Source organism: Nicotiana tomentosiformis, chromosome 3 (assembly GCF_000390325.3).
Source record: "Nicotiana tomentosiformis chromosome 3, ASM39032v3, whole genome shotgun sequence".
Taxonomy (NCBI): Eukaryota; Viridiplantae; Streptophyta; class Magnoliopsida; order Solanales; family Solanaceae; genus Nicotiana; species Nicotiana tomentosiformis.
This window is the reverse complement of record NC_090814.1, coordinates 97034487-97061196: the sequence shown is the minus strand read 5'-3', so window position 1 is coordinate 97061196 and position 26710 is coordinate 97034487. Positions and strand designations below refer to the sequence as shown.

The following is a 26710-nucleotide window of genomic DNA, read 5'->3' as shown; positions in this document are numbered from 1 at the left end:
AATAAGAAAACATTACTACGTATTAGTATTTTTTTGGTCGGAAGTTTGTACAATTTCCAATCATTTGCTTTTCTCTTTTTCTCAAGGAATAAAAAGTAGGGTAAAATACAATTGTCTATTCTTCTTTTCTTTACTTTGGTGCTTTTCTTCCCGAAGCGAATTTATTTACCCTATTCTGGATCGGGCCGTACGACCTCGGTATGATCGTGCGTTATATCTCTAGCAGTCCAAATAATCACGAGATTTTCCTTCCACTGATGCCCGGCATTTATTATGGTGTTCCTTATTCGTTGGTTTCTGGCACTTAATATATCTGAGTTGTTGAGATAGAACGCGAGGTTGAGAAGTTTATATCTTTAAAAAAAAATTGAAAGATTATGTAACTTACAGTTTTATCCCATTATTAATGTTGTGCTTCATATCTGCTTATGATTTATCATATTGCTTTGTTGGACCTCTAGTAAGTGTCGATGTCGACCCATCGTCACTAATTCTCCGGGGTTAGGCTATATACTTACTGGGTACGCGTTGATTTACGTACTCATGCTATACTTCTGCACTAAATGTGCAAGATCTGACAGGTTCAATTGGTGGTCATCTTGGCGCGTAGGCGCAACTGCTGAGGAGACTTTATGGCGAGCTGCATTCCAGGCTACGTATCGCAACCCACAGAGTCTCCACCGTATTATTTACTTTATCCTGTCTTATTTACATTCCGTACATATGTTGTATTATTATTGTATTCTTTAGTAAATGCTCATGCACTTGTGACACCGATTTTTGGGGCGTTCTAGAATTTGTTTATGATTTTGCTTACCATTGAGACATTTCTACTTTATACTTTACTTAAATCATACGTATATATGATTTTTGATGCACCGATCTCTTTATCTAATAAGATTCAAGATTTAAAAAATATTAAAATGAACAATTAAGTTGGTAGTTCACCGTTAGCTTGCCTAACGGCGACGTTGGGCATCATCACGACCTATAGTGGATCTTGGATCAGTGACAATTTTGCTACTTCGAGTTCATGCACAATTCAAGACTACTGCCGCAGAAATATCAAGAGAGGATAAAATGTCGTTTTTGGTTCGAATATTAAACCTTTTACAGAATCAAAGTTCTTTAAAAAGAGTTTTACTTTAAATACTTTAAATCTTCAAAAGTTATGTGTTCTTGTTGAAACTTAAAAAGAAGAATGATAACTTGTGAAACTTAAGAAATTGAATAATAAAATTGAAATCAGTTTTAAGTTACATATTGATTGAGATGATCGAGTACTTTTATGGAATAGAGTTTCTTTTTAATAAGGCCCGGACTACGGGCAACTTTTGTGGTTCTTCATGTGGTGGCAAGTCAACATTCAGAAGAGGGTCGTCAGGGCCATCACAGTCCTTTTCTCAGTCTTCGGCTAGTGCACCGCCATCGGGGCCTAGTCAGCAGCAGCAATGGAGCTGTTTCAGGCCTAGTCAGGGCAACAGGGGATCCAATTAGCAGGGTCGTCATAGTGGTAGATTCCAGCAACAGAGGAAGCCCCCATGCCCTAGGTGTGGAAAGATACACCTAGGAATATGCTATATGGACTTACCCATATGCTACGGATGCGGATTGAGGGGTCATATTTAGAGGGATTGTCGTTCGTCCCGCTAGGGTGCGGGTAGGGGCATGGCATAGCCAGCCAGTTCTGCAGCTACTACATCCGCAACACCTCCTCCAGCTCAAGGCACTCCAACACCCATAGGGCGTGGTGCAGCTAGGGGAGGAGCTCAGAGTTTGGGAGGATCCGACCGTTTCTATGCTATGAGGGGTCGCCAGAATTCAGAGCCTTCTCCAGATGTTGTCGCATGTATATTGACTATCCAATCTCATGAAGTATATGCTCTTATTGATCCCGGTTTCACTTTTTCATATGTCACACCTTATGTTGTTATGGAATTTGGGATAGAACAAGAATAGCTTTATGAGTCGTTCACTGTATCTACTCCGATTGGTGAGTCTATGTTATCCACGCAGGTTTATAGGGATTGTGTTGTTACGTTGCGTGGTCGGGACACCGTGGCCGATCTTATTGAATTGAGAATGGTCGATTTTGATGTGATAATGAGGATGGATTGTCTTTATTCTTGTTTTGCCAAGCTTGATTGCCGAACCAGAACTGTTAGGTTCAAATTTCCAAATGAGCCAATTATTGAGTGGAAGGGTGATGATGTAGTGCCGAAGGGTAGGTTTATTTCTTACCTAAAGGCCACGAAAATGATCAACAAGGGATATATTTACCATTTGGTCCGGGTTACGGACACCGAGGCTGAGGCACCTACACTTGAGTCTGTGCCTGTTGTGAATGAATTTTCGGGAGTCTTTCCGGATGAACTCCCTGGGATCCCACCAGACAAGGAGATTGATTTTGGGATTAATGTGATGCCAGACACGCATCCTATATCTATTCTATCCTACAGAATGGCACCGATATAACTGAAGGAGCTTATGGAACAATCAAGAGATTTGTTAGAAAAAGGTTTAATCCGGCCAAGTGTGTCGACTTGGGGTGCACCTGTCCTTTTTGTGAGAAAGAAAGATGGGTCACTGAGAATGTGTATTGACTATCGGCAGCTTAATAAGGTAACAATCAAACATAAGTACCCACTACCAAGGATAGATGACTTGTTTGATCAATTACAAGGTGCCAGGTACTTCTCCAAAATCGATTTACGATCCGGGTATCACCAATTGAAGATCAGGGAGCGGGATATTCCGAAAATAGCTTTTAGAACCCGGTATGGGCATTTTGAGTTTCTAGTAATGTCTTTTGGGCTAACAAATGTTCCAGTAGCCTTCATGGATCTTATGAATCGCGTTCATTGATGATATTTTTGTAAATTCACGAAGTCAGGAGGACCATGTTGACCATCTCAGGGTAGTTCTGCAAACCCTACATCAACACCAGTTATATGCAAAGTTTTCAAAGTGTAAATTTTGGCTTGAATCAGTCACATTCTTGGGTCATGTAGTTTCTAGTAAGGGAATTAAGGTTGATCCTCAGAAAATTTCAGCTGTGAAGAATTGGCCGATGCCTACAACTCCAATAGAGATTCGCAGTTTCTTAGGCTTAGATGGATATTAAAGAAAGTTTGTGGAGGGGTTTTCTACTCTTGCCTCTCCATTGACTAAATCGATGCAGAAGACAATTAAGTTCCAATTGTCAGATGCTTGTGAAAATAGTTTCCAGGAATTGAAAGCAAGATTGACTATGGCACCGGTGTTGACTCTACCAGAGGGTATAGATGGATTTGTGGTATATTGTGATGCTTCGATAATCGGGCTTGGATGTGTATTAATGCAACATGGGAATGTGATAGCTTATGTTCTAGGAAACTAAAGAATCATGAAATGAACTATCCAACACATGATTTAGAACTTGCGGCGGTAATATTTGCATTGAAAATTTGGCATCACTATTTATATAGGGTCCATGTGGATATATTCACGGACCATAAGAGCCTTCAATATATTTTCAAACAGAAGGAATTGAATATGAGGCAGAGAAGATGGCTTGAATTACTCAAGGATTATGACATTGATATTTTATACCATCCGGGAAGGCTAATGTTGTAATGGATGCTCTTAGCCGAAAATCTATGGGTAGCTTAGCAAACTTGGAGGCATATCAAAGGCCATTGGCCAAAAAGGTTCACCGATTGGCTAGTTTGGGAATTCATCTTGCGGACTCTAGTGAAGGAGGGGTAATTGTGCAAAATAGGGTTGAATCATCGCTTGTTGTGGAAGTCAAAGAGAAGAAATACAACGATCCATTGTTGGCGCAATTGAAAGAGGGGAATTCTTAAACATAAGACCATGGTCTTTTCTCTTGGCATGGATGATGGTACACTGAGATACCAAGGGCGACTATGTGTTCCAACTGTAGATTGTCTCCGGGAAAGAATTTTGACTGAAGCTCACTTCTAGGTATTCCGTGCACCCAGGATCTACGAAAATGTATCATGATCTTAAGGAAGTCTATTGGTGGAATGATATGAAGAGAAATGTGGCGGATTTTGTGGCAAGATGTCCAAATTATCAGAAGGTGAAGGCCGAACACCAAAGGCCCGGTGGGTTGGCACAAAACATAGAAATTCCAATGTGGAAGTGGGAAATGATTAATATGGACTGTGTGGTAGGATTACTTAATATGGACTGTGTGGTAGGATTACTGCGCACTTCGCGCAAGTTTGACTGAATTTGGGTAATTGTGGATCGACTCACAAAGTCATCACACTTTTTGCTGGTTAAGTCTACTGACACAGGGGAGCAATATGCTCAACTGTATATCAAAGAAATAGTCAGGTTGCATGGCACCCCAGTATCCATCATTTCTGATTGGGGGGCACAATTCACTGCTAAATTTTGGAAGAAATTTCAGCAAGGTTTGGGTACTCAGGTGAATCTTAGTACAACCTTTCATCCGCAGACTAACGGGCAGGCAGAGCGGACTATTCAGATGCTTGAGGATATGTTGCGTGCTTGCGTTCTAGACTTCAAAGGTAGTTGGGATAATCATTTACCACTCATAGAATTTGCCTACAATAATAGCTATCATGATAGCATTCAAATGGCACCGTTCGAGGCTTTATATGGTAGGAGATGTAGATCTCCCATTGGGTGGTTCAAAATTGGGGAAGCAGAGTTGATAGGGCTAGACCTCATGCATCAGGCCATGGAAAAAGTTAAAATCATTAAGGAGCGGTTGAAGACTGCTCAGAGTTGTCAGAAATCCTATTCGGATGTTCGTCGTAGGGATTTGGAGTTCAAAGAAGATGATTGGGTATTCTTGAAAGTTTTCCCCATGAAAGAGGTAATGCGATTTGGTAAGAAAGGGAAATTGAGTGTGAGGCATGTCGGACCGTACAAAATCATTTAGAGGATCGGTGAGATGGCGTACAAGGTTGAGCTACCACCTGAGATGTCATTAGTACACCCGGTGTTTCATGTGTCTATGTTGAAGAAAGTAGTTGGAGATCCGACACTCATTGTTACAGTTGAGACCATTGAGATAAATGAGAAATTGACTTACGAAGAGATTCTGATTTCTATTATTGATCGGCAAGTCCGAAAATTGAGAAATAAAGGAATTGCCTCCGTAAAAGTGTTGTGGCGAAACCAACAGGTTGAAGAGGCTACTTGGGAGGCCGAGGAAGAAATGAAGAAAAGGTATCCTTATTTGTTTGAATGACCATGTATTTAAAATTGTGATCTGGGAAATATTTTTATAAGACTTACTTTTTATGAATATTATATCATGTGAACAATTGGCATTAAGTGTGTTCCTTTCTGGATATATATTGCTTATGAGACCACATTTGGTATTGTTTTGTATTATGTTACGTCGTTGGAATGCGTATATGTTGTTAAGATGTGTTTCTGGCACTCTCTGACAGGTGAATAGGCCTAGTTACAAGGGAAATTCTGACGAAATATTTGGAGATTTTGGGAGTTAGTCAAATTTAGGGATGCTCGAATGTGGTATGAAACAAACTGAGTTGCATAAGATGCTAATGGCGGATTCTTACCCTCATTCGAGGACGAATGATCCTAAGCAGAGGAGAATGTAACACCCCGAAATTTTTTGAACTACATAAGTGTAAAGCCCGATAAAGTTTGCAAAGAAAATAATATTTCATGGTGACGGAAAAGTGCATTTCAATGGTCCATTATGCGACCGCAGAACCACTCTGCGGACCGCATAATGGCCGCAGAGTGAGGCAGTTAATTGTGTCAGTTGGAAGCAACTATGCGGTTGACTATGCGACTGCATAACTGTTATGTGGTGCATTATGCGACCGCATAACAGTTATGCGAACCGCATACACAGACAGTTCTTTTGGCTATTTTGTAACCAATTATGCGACCGATATGCGGTCCGCATATCGGTTATGAGATCGCATACCTTGTTCCGGAGCTCCATTTTTGGGTTTTTTAAACCCGACCCTATTTCGTTAAATACACTCTTTGGGCTATTTTTGAGACATAATCTGATATTTTAGAGTGAGAGAGAGTGCCCTAGAATGAGAAAGTGTTCTTGAATAATTGTTCTTCAATTCTTGCTCAAGTTTTGGAAGATTAAGAAGGGAAGCTCACTAGGTTTTCATCCTGGAGGTAAGATTCTACACCCAAAACCCTAATTTCGAAATTTTCTGAAAATGGGTAACTAGCAAGATAATTTTTGTGCATAAGAGTCATTTATTTTACATGCATGTGTTATCAAAGGGTGTAGGAAGATTGTTGAGCTAAAAATAGTAAAGACTGGGTTGTGGGATGATGGAATTCTCCATAAAAGGGACCTTGGAACCTTAATGCACACTTAGTGCTTGATAAAATGCTCAAATGAGCTCGAACCATGATCACCTTCCTAATTTTGATTCAATTTGTTATATTTCTATAATAGATAGAAGTTGCTAAGAATTCCGGAACATTTAGAGTGTAAGGAAGCTCAGGTCAGGTATGTTGGCTAAACTCTTCTCTTAGAATTGAATCACACGATATTCATGAAAAATATGTAAGTCCCGAGTGGTTCATTATAAAATTGGCTATTCCGAATAAGAATGGGTTGAACGATATATATATTCGACAAGTATCTCAAATGTTTTATTCATGTTATGTTATCAATTGAGGATGTGTTAAAATATGGTTGTGCATTAATAATGTTTCGACTTCAAGTCAAGTTCAAACGAAGGTTATTATACCAAATTTTGTGAAATATCTCTATGTGCCTTAGACTCTAAATTGCTCACATGTGTACTACACCCCGTGATTGAATTGTATTTGTTGTTGATGATGATGATGATATTTGAAATTGAAAAGGTGAGCAGGAAATACTGAATATGGCCAACGTGCCAAGATTGATCTTATAATTATGGCCATTAGTGCCAATGAAATGAAAAGATGTGAAAGTAATACAAAATGCGATGATTGATATAAAAGGGTTGATGTCTCAAATAAGACAGCCTAGCCGATCGGGTCATGATCGGACACCATGCCGCACACATGGTGGTGATTGTGCTGGAAATTGTAATTGAAATGGTAATTGTGGTTGATGTCCCTAATGGATAGCCTAGCCGATCAGGTCGTGATCGGACTCCGTGTTAAAGACAGTGGTATTGATATTGAGAGACATTATGGTTGATATCTCTACTGAGATAGCCTAGCCGATCGGGTCGAGATCGGACTCCGTGCTAAGAGTGTGGTGGTACTGGTTTTGTGAATAGTGGTATTGGTATCGTGAATAATAGTACTGGTATTGTGGACAATGGTATATCGATACTAAAAATCTCCTAATGTGAGATATGGAAATTAATTTGAACATTGTCTTGATCCTAAATTGAGGTTTGATGTTAATTAAGGCTTTCATAGATATTATGATAATCTTATTTGTATTGTTTGTCATTTTATTGAGAGGGTGTTTAGTTATACATACTAGTGCTATTCGACAGTACTAACATCCCTTTTTCCGGGGGCGCTGCATCTTTCAATGGATGCAGGTGGTTCCACATCAGGAGATATTGGTCAGTGATAGCAGTGCACCTTCTTCCCAGCTGACTTGGTGAGCCCCACTTCATTCCGGGGTCATGAATCTTTTGTACTTTGTGTATTCTGTTTGAGGTATTGTCGGGGCCTTGTTGTCGGCATTATCATTGTACTCATCTTGATCTATAGAGGCTCCGTAGACATAGTGTGGGTTGTGTATTGGTGTTGGGAAAGACAAACGATGCTATGTTGTGGTTGTATTACTTGTCCATTTGAGACTTTAAAATTGGTGAAACTTATGGTATGAAATTGGTAATTGCAGACATGACCACTTTATTGTTTAATTAAGGAAAACATATAATCTCTTTATTAATGAATGAGTTTAGGTAGAAGGAATCTAACAGGCTTGCTCGGTCGGGTTCACTCGGTTGAGCACCGGTCGCGTTCCTCGGTTTTGGGGCATGACAATCACATCAACCCCAAAAACAAGCTCCCTGTCTGGCGGAATCCCAGGGAGCTCATTAGGAAAGACCTCTGAAAATTCATTCACAACTGGCACAGACTCGAGTGTAGGCGCCTCAGCATCGGTGTCCGTAACCTGGACCAAATGATAGATACATCCCTTATTAATCATATTCGTGGCCTTAAGGTAAGAAATAAACATACCTTTTGGCATTACATTATCCCCCTCCCACTCAACAACTAGCTCATTTTGAAATTCAAACGTCACAGTCCTAGTTCGGCAATTGAGCTTCGCAAAACATGAATAAAGCTAATCCATTCTCATAATTACATCAAAATCGACCATCCCCAATTCAATGAGATCGGCCACGGTGTCCCGACCACGCACCGTGACAACACAACCCCTATAAACCCGTGCGGCCACAATAAACTCACCTATCGGAGTAGATACAGAGAACGGCTCAGGAAGCTGTTCCGGATCTATCCCAAACTCCATAGCAACATGAGATAGAACCATGATCATCTTCCTAATTTTGGTTCAACCTATTATATTTCTAAAATAGATTGAAGTTGCTAATAATTTCGATGCACTCCACCAGGGCGTGGTGCAGCTAGGGGTGGTGCGCAGAGTTCAGGAAGACCCAATCGTTTCTATGCTATGAGTGGTCGCCAGAGTGAAGAGGCTTCTCCAGATGTTGTCATAGGTATATTGACTATCCAATATCATGATGTATATGCTCTTATTGATCCCGGTTCCACCTTATTGAACAACTGTAACGACCTGACTTGTCGTTTTAAGAATTTATGCCTCGTTCAGTGACTTAAGGTCTCGATCAGCTTTGCAATATGTATTATGACCCGCGGGTGTGGTCGAGTTTGAATTACTGAAGATTCGGAATTAAATTAAAAATAATTCTTATTTAGAAGCTTAAATAGAAAGAGTTAACCGGAGAGTTGACTTCTAAGCAAACGACTCCGGGATGTATTTTTGATGATATCAATAGCTCTGTATGGTAATTATGGACTTAGAAGCGTGTCCGAAAAATTATTTGGAGGTCTATAGTGGAATTAGGCTTGAAATGACGAAAAATAAATTTTTTTGGAGGTTTGACCGAAGGGGTGACTTTTTAATATCGGGGTCGGAATCCGATTCTGAAAATTTGAAAAGCTTCGTTGTGTCATTTCTGACTTGTGCAAAATTTGAGGTCATTCGGACGTGGTTTGATAGGTTTCGGCGTCGTTTATGGAATTCGGAAATTTCTAAGTTCATTAGGCTTGAATCCTTGTGTAATTCATGTTTTTTTGGTGTTGTTGAAGGTGATTTGAAGGTTCGACTAAGTTCGTATGATGTTATGGGATGCGTTGATATATTTTTTTGAGGTCCCGAGGGTCTCGGGTGAGTTTCGGGTGGTTAACGGATCATTTTTTGCCTTGGTGAGATTGTTGATATCTGCTGCTGCATTCTTCTGGTTTCCTCTTTCGCATTTGCGAGTGGGCCCTCGCGTTCACGAAGAGTGTTATCTGAGTGGTGAGCTTTTGTTCTTTGCGTTCGCGAAGGGAAGGATGCGAAGGCGAAGGTGTGGTCTGCGTGTGCATCGTGAACGTGAGAGCAGTGTCGCGTTCGCGAAGAGGAGTGAGGCAGTTGGGGACCCCAGGTCCTTGTTCTACGCGTTCGCGAGGTTGTGGTCGCGTTCGCGAAGGTCTGAGCTAGTAAAGCATCGCGTTCGCGAGTCATATGTCGCGTTTGCGAAGAGTAAAGTGGAAAGGCAATCAAGTTGGCCTATGCGAACGCGAGAGGATGGTCGTATTCGCGAAGAAGGAAATCTGGGCAGACAGTGTTAAATTCCAAATCGAGGGTTTGAGTTCATAACACAAAAATTGATTTTTGAGCTCGGTTCTTGGGCGATTTTGAGGGTTTCTTTATGATTTCAACTAGGGTAAGTTTTCTACATCCTAAAGTGATTATATTTCATGAATCTATGGTTATATTTATCATTTAATTCGGATTTTAATGGAGGAAATCAAGATTTTTGCAAAATCTTCCTAAAATAAAAATTTAAGATTTGGAGATCGAGTTTTTATTGAAATTCGATAAAATTAGTATGGTTGAACTCGTATCATAATGGGTGTTCAGATTTCGTAAAAATTATGTCGGGTTCCAAGGAGCGGGCCCCGCGTTGACTTTTATTGACTTTTGAGAATAAATTTTCAAGTCGACGTTTTATTATCTGGAATTTATTTTCGATAAATTTTAATGACGTTGTACAATTAATTTGGATAGATTTGAGCTGTCCAGAGGTTAATTCAAGCAAGAAGGCGATTTTGGAATATCGGCATAACTTCAAAAAGGTAAGTGTCTTGCCTAACCTCGGAGTGGGGGAATTACTGCTTAGGCATCGAGTCTTATGTGCCATTTGTGAAATGTGAAAAGCCGTGTACGCGAGGTACAAAATTCTTACGTACTCGGGCTTATATGTGCAAAATTTATTGAGTTAAAGTCTTGGGCATATTGTGTAGTAAATTGGATAATTGTTGGCATATATTTAATCATCTAATTGCCACGCCATAAATTATAATTATTGAACTTGTTTTTATATGACAATTTGATGTAATTATTACTTATATACTTATGTGAATTTCGTGAGTTTGATGGTTTGATATTTCTTGGAGTTTAATTTCATTATGAATTTTTCCTATGCAAATAATTAATTAAGAAAGCTTAAGAAGAAGTGTTAATATAATTATCTAAATTTGGATTAATGAGAGTGTGCCCTGTGTTGATTGTTTTCTATCTCTGCTAATTATTTTTTAGGTTTTATATACATTGTGTGGAGCATTGGGCTGATTGTTGTGAAATTAATTGATTTTGTTATATCCTTGGAATTGGTTGTGGCCATTGGGCAAATTGTGATATGAATTGATTTTGTTACGTTGCCGTGATAATATTCCGTGTAAATTATTGTGCTAGTTGAATTATCATTTTCAGGATATAAGGGTGGCATTTCACTGTTGATACTATGTGGGTATAATGAAGGCATTTCACTGTTGTTATGTGCGTTGGGATATTGTATGGGCGGAGCGATAAGGGTGGCTATAAGAGCGATAAGGGTGGCTATTGATATAGTGAAGGCGGAGGGATAAGAGAGGCTATTATAGGAGTGATAAGGATGACTATAGGAGAGATAAGGGTGACTATTGTGAGGGATGATATTATGACGATGTAGAGTTATTGCGTTGGTAATTTCTATGTGATGTTGTGATCTTTCTTGTGTTTCTTTTTTTATATCTTGTGAAATTTGTCTTGTTGTTTCGGTAAACTTGATAATAGTCTAATCTATGTTGAAAATGGGAGCCTGTGGCTATTGCGAGACGGATTATGAAATGAAATGTGGGCACGAGGAGCCGGAAAAATATGATGATTTAATTTTGGGAACGAAGTGCCGCGAAAATATGAAAGTGGGCCGAGAGCTGTATTTACGAAAAATATGAAAAAGGGTTGAGACCCGTATTTTTATGATTAAGAAATGGGGTGTCACATGGTGACTTTTAATTGAAAGAAATATATTCAAAATATTTATTTAGAAGGATTTTTATTCAAAAAGTATTATATGAAAGAATTTGCATTTGAAAGATATTTATTTGAGGAAATTATATTTGAAAGACATTTATTTGAAGGACTTGATTTAATTGAGTGTACTTGTATTTATTATTTGTTGAGCAATATTAATGGTGTTCTTGTTGACCTACTGTGCATATCACTGTTTGATTTGTGTTGCCCTTATTGTTATTTGTTTCCTATTATTTTATATATTATATTGCACAAGTTATTAGACTAGTGAGTGTCTTGACTGTACCTCGTCTCTACTTCACTGGGGTTAGTCTTGATACTTACTGGGTACCGACCGTGGTGTACTCATACTACACTTCTGCATATTGTTGTGTAGAGCCAGGTGTTGGAGATATCGGACTCGGATAGAGCTAAAGTGTAATCACAAAGATTCAAGGTAGAGCTGCTTGGTCGCCGAAGTCCCTTGGAGTCTTTTCATTTTATTGTATTGTCAACTCTTATTCGAACAATGTTGTATATTCGATCCTTGAGATCATTGCATGTATTCAGTTAGAGTTCATGACTTAGTTTTACGAGTCTTGGGAGGTTGTTTGATTATTTCCGTTGTTAGTTTTGATTACTTATAAAGAAAAAGGCTTGAAATGTAATTGAAATCGACTTACTTAGTCTTATAGACTAAGTGCCATCACGACACCTGTGGTGGGATTTTGGGTCGTGACAACAACTAAATAAGACTAACAATTAATCATTTCAGAACATGATTATACTTTTTTTTAAAATTTTATTTTATAACTTGCACACAAGTTCTAATATAATATAAAAATTTAGTATTGATCGAGATGAGGTACACGCATATCTTAAAACTAGGAATTTCACATTAAACAACATAGTAATTTGAGTTTCATTAATACTTAGGAATAGTTGTTTAATTAATTTCTCTATAATTTTGAAATAGTTATTTAATTATTCTCCTACTATTAATAGTCTAGGAAAATTTAATAAATTTTTGCCTCTTAGTTCAACTCCTTATGTTTGGCTAATTCTCACACACCTTTTTTTTTTCCCCTTTTTCGTTAGGAGTCTTTATTATTTGGAAATTTTTTTGAAGGACTAATTTTTCAAAAAGTATTTGGTGAAATATCAAATATTTTTGTAAATATTTTAATCGTCAAACTTCGATGGTTCTAGCAGCACCGTTCCATGTTCTTTTTCTCTAAGCAAAAAGTTTATGTATTAACTGTTTTATTTTGCATGCATGTATTTGTATTAGTACTTGAATTTTACATTCATGTATATTGTTAGAACTTTGATTATAATACCAAAATAATTTATATTATACCTAGTCTTGCGGGAATCGAACCCTCATCTTTACTAAAGAACCCACAACTCTTACCATTGAATTAAGACCTCTTTTGTTACTGGGTTCGATAATATATATTTATATAGATTTAGTAAATATATTAATACAAATATAGAGTTTCGAAAAAAGTTACTGAATTCGCCCAAACCTGCACCCATTACTGTAGCTCCGCCCCTATTTGTAGGCATATATTTCAAGATTAGTTCATTATAACCCATCATCTTGGAGTTCACGCACTTTTATTTTGGAGTTATATTAGAAAACTTCTAAGAATATCTTATGAGGATGTTTCATTATAGTTTAGCATGCATAATAAGACAAATAGTGTGTTCTGCTAATACTTTAATGATGCAAATTTTGGAACACAGAGAGATTTTTTTGGATTTCTACGAGCATAACCAAAATTGAAAAATACTACTCCCGCAATCATGACGATGGCCACATCCCAAAACTAAGACAGGACACAATCTCTTTCGTGATCTAACTTCAAAAGTTTCAATTTTAATTTATTTAATTACACTTTCAATTTATAAATCAAACATAATTTTTAATAATATTTATATAATTTTTAAAAATAATTTATTCGTTGGAACTAAAATACATGCGCAACGCACGCACGTATCCTAAAACTAGTGCATGTGAAAACTTGTAAAAAGAAGATTCAAATACATTTCATATTCAATGAAATGATCTTGCCATATTATTTGGTAATGGTTGGTGGAGTGGTTAGTTGTTTTATCAGTTCAACAGCATTACCTACCATAATTAAAAACACGATCACTTGCTTTTTCTCGGGGCTAAATGGACTTCATTAGCTTCTAACGGTATCCTTTGAACTTATGTCTTGTTAACTAGATCGAGAATTAAAAAGGTCTTAAAATCCAGGACATTATCATTTCAACAGGGATTCCATTTCTTTTCCAATGCAGTTTTCACTCTTATCACCGGAAGTTCTAAGAAAAGGAAAAACACACACACACACACACCTGCACTCCTCACCAACGGACTAATTCTCTTCCCCCCCCCCCCCCCCCTTCTTTTCCATCTCTAGCAGCCAAATGCTTAAAGTATTAGACTATCAGGTAAATAAAAAAAATACTATGGGTAACCACCCCTGATTTATTGTGGAATTAATTTGTATCTTCGAAAACAAGGCAGGTAACATGCCACAAAAGGTTAATTTACATATATAGTGTAAACTTTCTTTATATTAGTTAAATCCTAAAATTATTAGTTAAACATGATATTGGAACCTGAACGATGTTCTGCACTCTTAAGAAACTGTATGTATCATATCCAGCACAAGAAGATAATTTATTCATTCACGAAGATAAATTAAAGCATATATATACAGTCGAAAAAAAACATATATATATAGTCGATATTTATACTCCACTTTTCCAAATTTAAGGAGAAATGGATTGCTTAACATGCAGAATCTGTTCGAGTGTAGGTTTATTAAGTACCCCCCAAAAAAAAAACTCTGATACAATGGAAACCAGAAACTGCACGCCAATTGATGAAAAGAATTCAAAATATTTTATTTTACAGAAGAAGAAAAAACGAAAAATGGTGGCAGTAAAAAAAGAAAGTGTCTCAATATTCCGTCGCTCTCATATGCAACCAAAGCAATTCAAGGTGAGTAGCAGTCATAGAGACCTTGAAGCTTGGCTGCAAGAATTAAACAACATAAAGAATTAGCAAATAACATCAATTAAAAAAACTATGAATATCTTTAAATAGGTAAAAGATAAAAAAGATTTAACTTATATACTAGTGCCAAAAATTTCAGCGTCACGAGTGTATGTTAGCAAAGCTACTTGGCTTATTTTTCTTAGTTACTGATCCAGTTCTTAAGAACAATAACAAGTAATTTATGTAACCTTATGGTGTAAAATTTCTTTTACATATATTGTTTACGTGCGTAGAAGTTAAACTAAGAAATAAATGCTAAACTAATTAGAAAACAACTTACTCAATGATTTGAGATGTCTCTCCAGTAAGAGTCGCTTGCTTCTTCATTACCCATAATTTGGTCCCAGGCTTCAAAGGTGGACGTTGATGCAGATGAAGGCTGCATTATCAGCTCTTGTTTTGGGTAGATATCGCTTGTGTTCTCGTTTGGCATTTTACTGATATTTTTCATTTGATCATTTCCAATAACACTTGATGACGTGCTACATGTGCCACTCAGTATCAGTTGATCACCTCCTAATTTAGTGTCATTAATTTCCTGATAATCTAATTTACCAGAAAAATTATTTGCATGTGTGAATTCTGCATTTACATTTGAGGATTTGAGACCAAAATCAATTAATGAGTCACTACTGTTGGATAGAAATTGCTGGAAGGTAGAGTTGTACTCTTGAAGCTGATTATGTGACCCTAAAATTTGGTTCAAAGCTTCTATATTTAAGGGAGAAGTTGTTGCAGTGGCATTTCTAATTAGAGAATTAACTAATAAGCTAGAGTTCTGTAACAATTGGATTTGGTGAATTAGTTGAGTCGTATCTGAAAACAAGGAATTGGTGAGAGTATTATTCATATCGAATTGAGGGTTGATGGAACTAGTATTAGTATTGATAAAACTGGAAGTAAAAGCAGCAAGAAGTTGAGGAGGCAAATTCCCAATTAAGGCATTAAAAAGGTTGATATGATCAGTTCTAGGCCTATGAGTTACAGGGTCAATTCCCATCTGCAGAAGTTTCTTTCTCAGATGAGTATTCCAGTAATTCTTGATCTCATTATCAGTTCGTCCTGGTAGACGTGTTGCAATTGCTGACCATCTGCAACAAAATAAACTTAGGGGTGTCAATAATACAGTTACCATATATCAGTTAATCTAAGAGATTTATACCCTTCCGTTTCATCTTGTTTCACATAGTTTGACTTGACACGGAATTTAAAAAACTTCTTAATATTTGTGGCGTTAAACACATCATACTTAACATTTCTTTGGTTCTAAGACTTTTGAAACTTGTGGCCGTAAACATACCATAATATTTTTATGGTTATAAAGCTTCTCATCATTAAGAAAACATAGGAATGTGTCATTTTTTAGAACAAACTAATATGTGAAAAGGAAGGAATAGTATATAGTACGCATTACGTACTTGTTACCGAGGAGTGAGTGGAGTTTGACGATGAGTTTTTCTTCATCTTCAGAGAATTTGCCTCTCTTGATATCAGGCCTGAGATAATTAGTCCACCTAAGGCGGCAGCTTTTTCCACAGCGATTAAGTCCAGCAAGCTTAGGAAGAGCTCTCCAATTTTCATGGCCATATTTGTGGATGTAATCAACTAGCTTTTGATCTTCTTCTGGAGTCCAAGGACCTTTTTTTAGCCCACTCATATCATCAAATTCTGCTGATCTTCTCATCTTTCCTATACCCTTTGCACTATATGTGAGCTTTATATATCAGTCTACTACTTACTCGATTTAGTTTTCCTGTTTCTAAGAAGGAGCTATTAATATATATATACTAGTGTTTAGAGGAAATTATTTCATCTATGATGTTTATGTTTCGTGCTCCTTTTGCATTTCTATCTTTGGAGTCTTGGGCTTTGGGTGAGGGGTTGGTTGATGACTAGGACACTTTGCTCCTCTCTTTGGTTTGTTACTTTGTCCTCATTAATTAATTGTGGTAATATGTTATGATGATTTACTCTACTATTGCCTTGAGATTCGGTTGGATATATAATTTATTTTTTTTGTTAACTGTGAGGTACACAGCTCAACTTGCGTGCACCTGAATTATTCTATCAGATACCTATTATCTCCCACGTGCATATGTATCGAGTAACTACTCACTCTAAAACTTAGAAAGGAATTAAGAACTCGCCTAGTTTTTTGGATACTAGTCATTACCAAAGACCGTTTGAATCAAGTGGTATCATCTAACGCTACTTTGCCAAATAAATAGTTACTATTTATGTGTGTGGTGTTTGTGTGCGTGGCACATGTGCAGAAATAATATTTTGTGTAATGTTAGCATGAGATAAATGTAAGTGAATAATGAAGATTCATATAATCGATCACAACTTGTTTGAGATTTAGACGTAATTATTATTGTAGCAAACTAACACATAAAATATCAGTCTACATCGATAGAAAATAATTAAAATTAGATATCAATTTAGGATAAGAATTAAGTAAGCCTCATAGTAAAACCCAACGGCCACAGACTCAAAATCGTGTACAAGACGAATTGTGATAATATATATGTCGACATGCGCCTTACACAAAATTATTTTACATACATCGCTGACTGACCTTAAGGCAAATTAGATGCTCAGATTCCTTCATATTTTCTATATAGGTTAAAAGATGGAAGACTTTGTTAATTTAGTTAATCTATCTTCAATTCTTCATGGTTGTTTTTATTCTTATTTCACATATCTTGATCACAAAATATGCCGATAAATAATATAAAAAACAGCATATTAAGGGGAAAATTCACTAACCTTAAGTTTAACTAACTTGAGTTCACTGGTAATTTCTTTGTGTTATAGTTCAAAGTTGATATAGATTGACTTCAATTTTTCTTTACCACAAGGCTAGTGGGACAAGTTATGCAATATCTACGCAACGCAGGTATTTGTGTATGCTTTACGCTATATATTACACTCTATGTAGAAGATTAGCAGACAAAAAACATATGTCAAGAAAAAGTCTTCTCAAAGTGTATAGTAACTTGTTTAAGTTAAACACTTTCTTTGAAATTAATGGGATTAAAATTTTAGCAGTTTAAACTTGTACAAGATGTCGGACAGTTTAATACATTGTCTTATTGGGCAATTTCATTTTAATTACCATGGATTAATAAAGAATTTGCATAACTGTATCTTTTTCTTTGTGTGCTACATCAAAAGTTCAGGAGCTCACGAAACCCCTATTGTCTTTTGGGACGAACTACCGAACCAATTCTTTTCTAACTTCTAACGACTTATTAGAAAATCATTCTTGTAATTACAAGTCAATTTGGATGCTTCTATAACGTGATAATTATGTTGCTCTATCTACAGTTTTAGGATTACTATATTGAAAGGAATTAAGGGGAATGGATATTCTATTACTTTTTAATTCACAGAACTGCTAGCAGCTATATGCATTCACTTGATGGAAACGTAAAAATTGCATGGGGTGCCAATTTGGTCGTCTCTTTTTAACTTGTACCCATTTTATTTTTTTGTTTGTATTCGTACTTTTTTTTTTGTGGTTAAAAGCGTTTTAAAAAGACAATTTTGCCCTTCGTTAATAAAAGATTATTGACAAAACTGTAAACTGCAAGACAAAACTTCATCATGTTTTGATATGAAATTTTAGCAAATAAACTAAATAACTTTAACATGCATTAACAAAAACTCATTAGAAAATTACATACTGCAAGACAAAAATTTATGCATGTTTAGTCTGAAGTTTTAGCAACTGAACTAAAAAACTTCAGCTTATTTAGACTGAAGTTTCGGATAAAACTCATGACAAAACTGTAGACTGCAGGACAAAACTTCAGCATGTTTTGGTATGAAATTTTAGCAAATGAACTAAATAACTTCAGCATGCATTAGCAAAACTCATTAGAAAATTACATACTGCAGGACAAAAACTTAAGCATGTTTAGTCTGAAGTTTTAGCAAATGAACTAAAAAACTTCAGCTTGTTTCGACTGAAGTTTCGGATAAAACTGATGACAAAACTGTATACTGCAGGACAAAAATTCAGCATGGTTTGGTATGAAGTTTTAGCAGATGAACTAAATAACTTCACCATGCATTAGCAAAAACTCATTAGAAAATTACATACTGTAAGATAAAAACTTAAGCATGTTTAGTCTGAAGTTTTAGCAAATTGTTGCGGCCAAACGCACACGCAAATATACGCGTTCGTCAAGTAATAAAGTGATAAGATAGAGTGTCGAACCCACGAGGACTTGTTATCAACTATTAACTAGATCAGACTATCCTAATAATCTAAACAAGGATTAAACCCAAAAGTAGTGATGCTAAAGTAATTAAACTAAAAAGAAAATAAATAATGAACTCTGAACAAAGGAAGAACAAATTTTTATGTTATCAATGTAATGAAAACGATCCAAAGTTATAGGCTATCTAACATTCCTATTGTATTCTTCAATTGAATTGACTAACTAATTCATCTAGCTTATTGGTTGACATGGTTAATATTGCTCATAAGAATCTGTCGAGTTCTTACTCGTCTATTCAAGCTAACCTAACGCTTATATGGCTATGGAGTTAGAATGAGCAAGAACGCATTTATAATTCCAGTACATCAACCAATCAAGGTAATTAGGTATATGTCTATCCGAACAGCGAATCTGTTCCCTGATGCCCAGGTTCAAGAACTTGCTCTACTAAATCCTATGTGCAATCTAGAATTCTCACTTTCGAGTTCAATTCTATATTCGTAGATAGTGTTCAATTAGTGATCAAGCAATCAAATAATTAAGCGCAAGATTGAATAAATAAACCACTATGATAAATCAAGAAAGCAAAATCAATATTCGAATAGCAATAATCATGAAAGAACCACAACCCTAGAACGTAAAGTTTAGCTCCACATAGACATGGTAGCCAAACAACAAATCATACAAAGAAACATAAAAATTATGAAGTTTGGTGGAAGAAGATGAAATCTGGCTTCCACGACGGCTCCTTGCTCTCCCTAGGTCGAATCCCCTTTAAAATGTGTGTTCGATGCCCTAAAAGAGGTATTTTTGACATATATATATATTGCATACAAAAGTCGTGGGCCAAAGTTTTCCTTTTCCTTTTCTGAATCAGCTTCAGGGATTGATGCTGGGGTGGACGCTTCGCGTCCGCCTCGGCTTCAACTTCTCAGCATCGCATGCTAAGGTGGATGCTTCGAATCTACCCTCTGTTCCTCCATCCATGTTGTGCCCAGGTGTCACGACCCAAAATTCATTAATGGTCATGATGGCGCCGGACACCGCGGTCAGGCAAGCCAAAAAAAATAAATACTTAATTTGGTTCTCATTTTTAATATTTCTGAAATCATATTTCCTTCAATTAAATAGTAAAAGATGAAGTTTACAAAATAAATAATAATATCTTTAAAAATTCAAATACAGTGCAACCTATAATCGCCCAAAATTCGGTGTCACAAGTACATGAGCATCAACTAAGAATATAAAATAAAATACAACATCTGTCTGGAATACAAATTGGACAGGAAATATATAAATACTCTGAAGGAGACTCTGCTGACTGCCGACTCGTAACGTGGAATGCAGCTCACCTAAGTCCCCGCAATAACCGCGCCTCTGCGCCCACAAGGCCAATAGACATATATGCACCTGCATAAAAACTTGCAGTAAGTGTAGCATGAGTATGTAAATCAACGTGTACCCAGTAAGTATCCCGCCTAACCTCGAAGAAGTAGTGACGAAGGGTCGACTCCGATACTTACTAAGGGCCAACAATATGATAATATGAAATTCTAATTAAGCAAGATATATATAACAATAAAACTCAGAACAAGAAATTACTGAACAATTCAATTTATACCAATTAAAAAAAAAAGACTTCCAGTTCTATTATCATGCACAAAATTCCACCGAGGACGTTTGGCCCGATCCAGCATAAATATAAATTGTACACTGTCGAGAGTCGAACGGCACGAACTATAGATGCATATATTAATCTGCCGAGGTGACCGACCCGCTCCCATGAGAGTAGTAGAAAGAAATACCCCGCTCGCGGATCATACTTGCGACGCGGTCAAATATAAATTATCAATAAATCATAACTCTTTCTTGATTCTTTTCAAAATAAAGACAATTCAACTTGAAGCTTTTAAATCCTTAAAATCCTTGACTTAGTTCCATTTGGTACAATTAACAAATATAATCAATTAACGGTGTCCACAAAGCATGGTGTAAACCTAAAACTACCCGGACATAAACAAGAATAGTAGCTACATATGAACTCTCGTCACTTCGTGCGTACGTAGCCCCCACAAATAACAACACATATTAATTAAGTTCACCTATGGAGTAATTTTCCTCTTACAAGGTTAGAAAAGAGACTTACCTCGTTCCAGAATTCCATCACCGGCACCCAAACCCTTCCAATAACTCAAATCGATGCCCAGCGCTCCAAAACTAGTCAATAAACGTGCAAATCCATAAATACACACTCTAATATTTATTATAATCCAATTTATAACAATTCCTAACTCCGCTTGAAAAGTCGATAAAATCACCCTCGGGCTCACATGCCCGGATTCTAAAAATTTTCGAAGATAAACCTTACCCATATCACCACAAACTCAAATATATAATTTATTCCAAGTTCTACGTCCAATTTTGTGGTCAAAATCCAAAAATAAAATTTCTAGATTTTTTACTCAAAACCCCACAATTTCTATAAATTTCCGTGTTTAAATCCTTATACAACCATATATTTAACTTGTAATAGGTGGAAATCACTTACCTTGTGATGCTTGATAAAAATCTCCCCTTGAAGCTCTCCAAAATCGCCCCAGCCAAAAGAAAAAATGAGAGAAAATGGGCCAAATCCCGATTTTAAAAGAACCCTTCTGCCCAGACAACTTTCGCATCTGCGGTCCACTAGCCGCTTCTGTGGCTCCGCACCTGCGGAGATTCCCCATCGCAGGTGCGTCTTTCCATCAAGTCCATCCAAGTCCGCTTCTGCGAACAAAAACCCGCTCCTGCAATCATGCTTCTGCGGAGGCTTGACCGCTCATGCGGATGCGCATCAGCGCCCCCAACTCCGTATCTGCGGCCCTTGCCCAGGTGGTCCAGGACCGATTCTGCGACCATAACGTCGCACCTGCGGGCTCGTACCTGCGGCCCTTTCTCGCAGGTGCGATTGCACCAGACACCAGCTGCTTCAGCTCTTTCTTCAACTCCAATTCGATCCGTTAACCACTCGAAATCCACCCGAGGCCCCCGGAACCTTAATCAAATATACCAACATATCCCAAAATACATTACGAACTTATTCGAGGCCTCAAATCACGCCAAACAATATCGAAACTACGAATCATCTTCCAATTCAAACTTAGTGAACTTTGAAATTCCAAACTTCTATGATTAATGCCGAAACCTATCAAATCACGTCCGACTGACCTCAAATTTTGCACACAAGTCATAATTGACATTACGGACTAACTCCAACTTTCGGAATCGGAATCCGATCCCGATATCAAAAAGTCCACTTCCAGTCAAACTTCTCAAAAACCTTCAAAGTTCTAACTTTCGCCAAAAGACCCCGAAATGACCTACGGACCTCCAAATCCACTTTCGGACACGCTCCCAACACCAGAATCACCACACAGAGCTATTCCCAAACTCGGAATCCCAAACGGACAATGATAACATTGAAATGCACTTCAACCCAAATTTATGGAATTCTTTCAAAATGCCAACTTCCCCAATAGGCGCCGAAATGCACCCGGGTCATCCAAAACCCGATCCGGACATACGCCCAAGTCCAAAATCATCATACGAACCTGTTGGAACCTTCAAATCCCAATTCCGAGGTCACTTACTCGAAATCCAACCTCGGTCAATTCTTCCAACTTAAAGCTTCTGAAATGAGAATTTTCTTTCCACATCGTCTCTGAACTTCTGAAATTCAATTTCGACCACGCGTACAAGTCATAATACCTGAAGTAAAGCTGCTCATGGCCCCAAACCGCCGAACGATGCGCTAGAGCGCAAAACGACCGGTCGGATCGTTACATTCTCTCCCACTTAAACATACGTTCGTCCTCGAACATGCTAAGAACTGCACTGGAGTTGTCTGAAATTATTGTTTAACACCTCGTGCACCTACCCATGCTACCACAACCAGTTGAGAACATTTGCTCGAGCAAACCTAAAAATCCTCTCTTTTATCTAGTCAAAAAAGCCTTAGAGCCAAATTCCAACATGTGAAATCCTCTACCAGGTCTATTTCCAACATACAAACACCGTATTAATCACTACACGATGCACCAATACATATTTGCATACCTTCGCGGAATCTCCACCATGCACCGCGTAATTCACATGACCATAATAACATCCCCTGATAATAACAACCGAAATTCCACGAATCCGATGCTCACAACACACCTCATGACCCATATAAGTCTTGTTCCAACTTTTGCAATACTGCCACGACAGAGAAGATATGTAGAACTCATACCCACCTACCGAATCACAATTTATGGAGTCTCTCCTCCTGACAAGAACCACTACCTCATTCTAGACTGAATAAAAATATTTACTCTTTAATATGCTATATATATATATATATATATATATATATATATATATATATATATATATATATATATCTGATCGCACTGATCCCAGGTCCAATAACCTCGTCTCACCCAATACAAGCTGCTCAGGCAATAAACCACCTCAAACACTGCCAAAAATCTCGTATGAGCCACAATGTGCCAACAAGCTACAGATCGAAGGCGATACATAAGGAAAAATAAACTCTCGAAAGAACTACTCAACGCACGTAACTAATTAAACAACCGAAAGGATGTTATGAACCTTCCTCAGGAAATGAGAAGCAAAACACACAATAATAGCTATTTGAAACTGTACTCAATATTATACTGTTGCGGCGTGCAACCCGATCCACACATGATACCGTTGCGGCGTGCAACCCGATCCAACCATGATACCCGCGGCGGCGTGCCACCCGATCCAAACAACGTACCCGTGGCGGCGTGCCACCCGGTCCACACATAATAATCTAAGGAAAACATACCTCGAGCCGTAACGCTCATACTCACGAAATGCCCGAATATCAACCACAAGCATGTTAAGTGCATAATACAAATCCTGAGGAGACGGGTAGCGCCATAAGCTACAAAACTCAAGCACGACTAAGGTGCGATTATATCTTCTATTACATTACAAAAAAGAAAGTGGTAGACAAAATATTAAATAAAGTAATATGCTAATATTTTTTTTATTAACAATTCAATTATATTAAATATTGGATAATATAATAAAAAAAATACATAACAAAAAAGTTATTCGATTACTATATAAGTCCCTTTAATTTAATAGAGATTTTATTCATTAAAATTCAGATAATATTATTGACAAAAATAGAATAAAATTAAAAATAAAAAATATTTCAAGATTAATAAAATATATATATCTTCTCTTATATTACAAAAAGAAAGTGAGCAGATAAAAATATTAAACAAAGTAATATGCTAATAAATTTTTTTATTAACAATGTAAAAATACTAAACAATGGATAATAGCATAAAGAAAAATATAGAACAAAAAAGTTATTTAATAACTATAAAAGTCACTTTAATTTAATAGTGATTTTATTATTGGGTATATCACATTTACAAATAAGATGACAATTGAATTTATTAAAGCAATACGATCTAATTTGTTCAAACAAACACGGTCACAATCTATATCTATATATTATTAAAAGGAGAGGAAAAAGCCCTCTCCTTAATCCAAGTGGCAGCCTAAAAAAAAGTAACATGGCATAAGTAGTTAATAATTAGTTATTGGTTGTTATTTTTGAATTTAAATATCTATAAAATAATAAAATAAAATATTTTATAATAAAAAATGATTTTCTTTTAAAAAAATGCACATTCAAGTTTGAGAGTAGTTTCAAGTTAGTGTTTTTAAATTATTTTAAAATAAAAAAATTAAAATTACAAAAAATAAAAAACTTCCAATTTAAAATTTCTTTGTTTTTTAAATAATTTTTCTTTTTTTTTAAAAAAATAAAAAATTTATTTATTCAGAAAATATTATTGAGAATAATAGAATAAAATAAAAAATAAAAAATATGTATCTTCTATTATATTATAAAAAGAAAGTAGCATGCAAAAATTTAAATAAAGTAATATGCTTATAAAAGTTTCTATTAATAATCCAATAATACTAAATATTGGATAGAGTAATAAAGAAAAATACAAAACAAAAAAGTTATTTAATGCCTATATAAGTCTCATTAATTTAACAGAGATTTTATTCATTAAATTTCATATAATACTATTGAGAACAATAGGATAAAATTTAAAATAAGAAAATATTTCAAGAGTAATAAAATATATATCTTCTATTATATTATAAAATAAAAATAGTAGATAAAAATATTAAACAAAGTAATATGCTAATAAAAGTTTCTATTAACAATGCAATAATACTAAATATTTGATAATATAATAAAGAAAATTAAAGAACAAAAAAGTTATTCACTGACTATAAAACTCTCTTTAATTTAATAGAGATTTTGTTCATTAAAATTCAGATAATATTATTGAGAACAATAAGATAAAATTTAAAATAAAAAAATATTTCAAGAGTAATTAAATATATATCGTCTATTATATTACAAAAAAAAAAGTGGTAGACAAAATATTAAACAAAGTAATATGCTAATAAAAATTTCTATTAACAATTCAATTATATTAAATATTGGATAATATAATAAAAAAATACATAACAAAAAAGTTATTCGTTGACTATATAAGTCCCTTTAATTTAATAGATATTTTATTCATTAAAATTCAGATAATATTATTGACAACAACAAAATAAAATTAAAAATAAAAAATATTTCAAGATTAATAAAATACATATATCTTCTCTTATATTACAAAAAGAAAGCGAGCAGATAAAAATATTAAACAAAGTAATATGCTAATAAAAATTTCTATTAACAATGTAAAAATACTAAACATTGGATAATAGAATAAAGAAAAATATAGAACAAAAAAGTTATTTAATAGTTATAAAAGTCGCTTTAATTTAATACTGATTTTATTATTGGATATATCATATTGACAAATAAGGTGACAATTGAAATTTAATAAAGCAATACGATCTAATATGTTCAAACGAGTCCGATCACAATATAATTTAATTAATATATTTTAATATTGACCGCGCGATACGACCAGTAGTAATTAACTTAAGGGAGAATCCGCGCGTCTAGCGAAGAACGCTCAACTGCTCTTCGAGTGACGAATTGCACAGTTGATCTCCCTTGCACCTACTAATCCTTTTTTACGTAACTATATACTATTTATTATAATACATATATATGTTACAAACTTACTAACTTTCATGAGTTTTCAACATGCAATGATCATTCTTTGCTACCAATTTTTCTCAAGTGTTGCTTTCACAGTTCCCCCGTGTAAGTACAACGAAAAACGAACAAATTCATGTTTTATCAATTATCACCATTAGAATCCATATTTATTACTATAGTTTATATGCCAAAGAAGAAAAATATAGCAGTTTACATTTCATATAAGGCGTAGCTTTTTATTGAGAAAGGCCACGCTGCATGAATGAGTTCATACATACATTTATATATGTGTACATATAATAGATTGAACTCACTCCAAATTCACCGGCTAAATTCTGTCTCTGTAGATAGGCTTTGTTATGTCAATGATAAGCATTGTGACATCTGATGCTTGTCAGAGGCACAGTTTATTATTTTTGAGCATTTCTTGAATCACAGCAACAAGAAAAGTTATCGAAGAAACTAAGGAGTCGTTTGTTTTGAAGACAAGTGATGCTGGGATTAATTACACATTTACTGCTTTATCCTAGGATAACTTATCCTGAGATTACTGTTCCACCCTTTGGCAGGTATAAGTTACCCCAGCCTGTTTTTAATCCTGGGATAACTTACCCTAGGATTAGTAACCAAACAAGGTATAAGACGGTACTAAATTTTCATCCAAGGATTATTTTCTTTATCCATCATACCAAACAACCCCTTAAGAGGAA

The 26710-nt window shown here is 35.8% G+C and overlaps 1 protein-coding gene across 1 annotated transcript; it reads right to left on the bottom strand.

Annotated features, from left to right (window-relative positions):
• Positions 1 to 14260: 14260 nt before the first annotated feature.
• LOC104089849 (transcription factor MYB53-like) lies at positions 14261 to 16344 on the bottom strand. The gene is made up of 3 exons (XM_009594850.4): positions 16025 to 16344; positions 14887 to 15697; positions 14261 to 14582 (listed from the first exon to the last, which is right to left on the bottom strand). Exons 1-2 carry the CDS (start codon positions 16288 to 16290, stop codon positions 14887 to 14889), a joined length of 1077 nt encoding a protein of 358 aa, XP_009593145.1. The 5' UTR covers positions 16291 to 16344; the 3' UTR covers positions 14261 to 14582.
• Positions 16345 to 26710: the final 10366 nt, after the last annotated feature.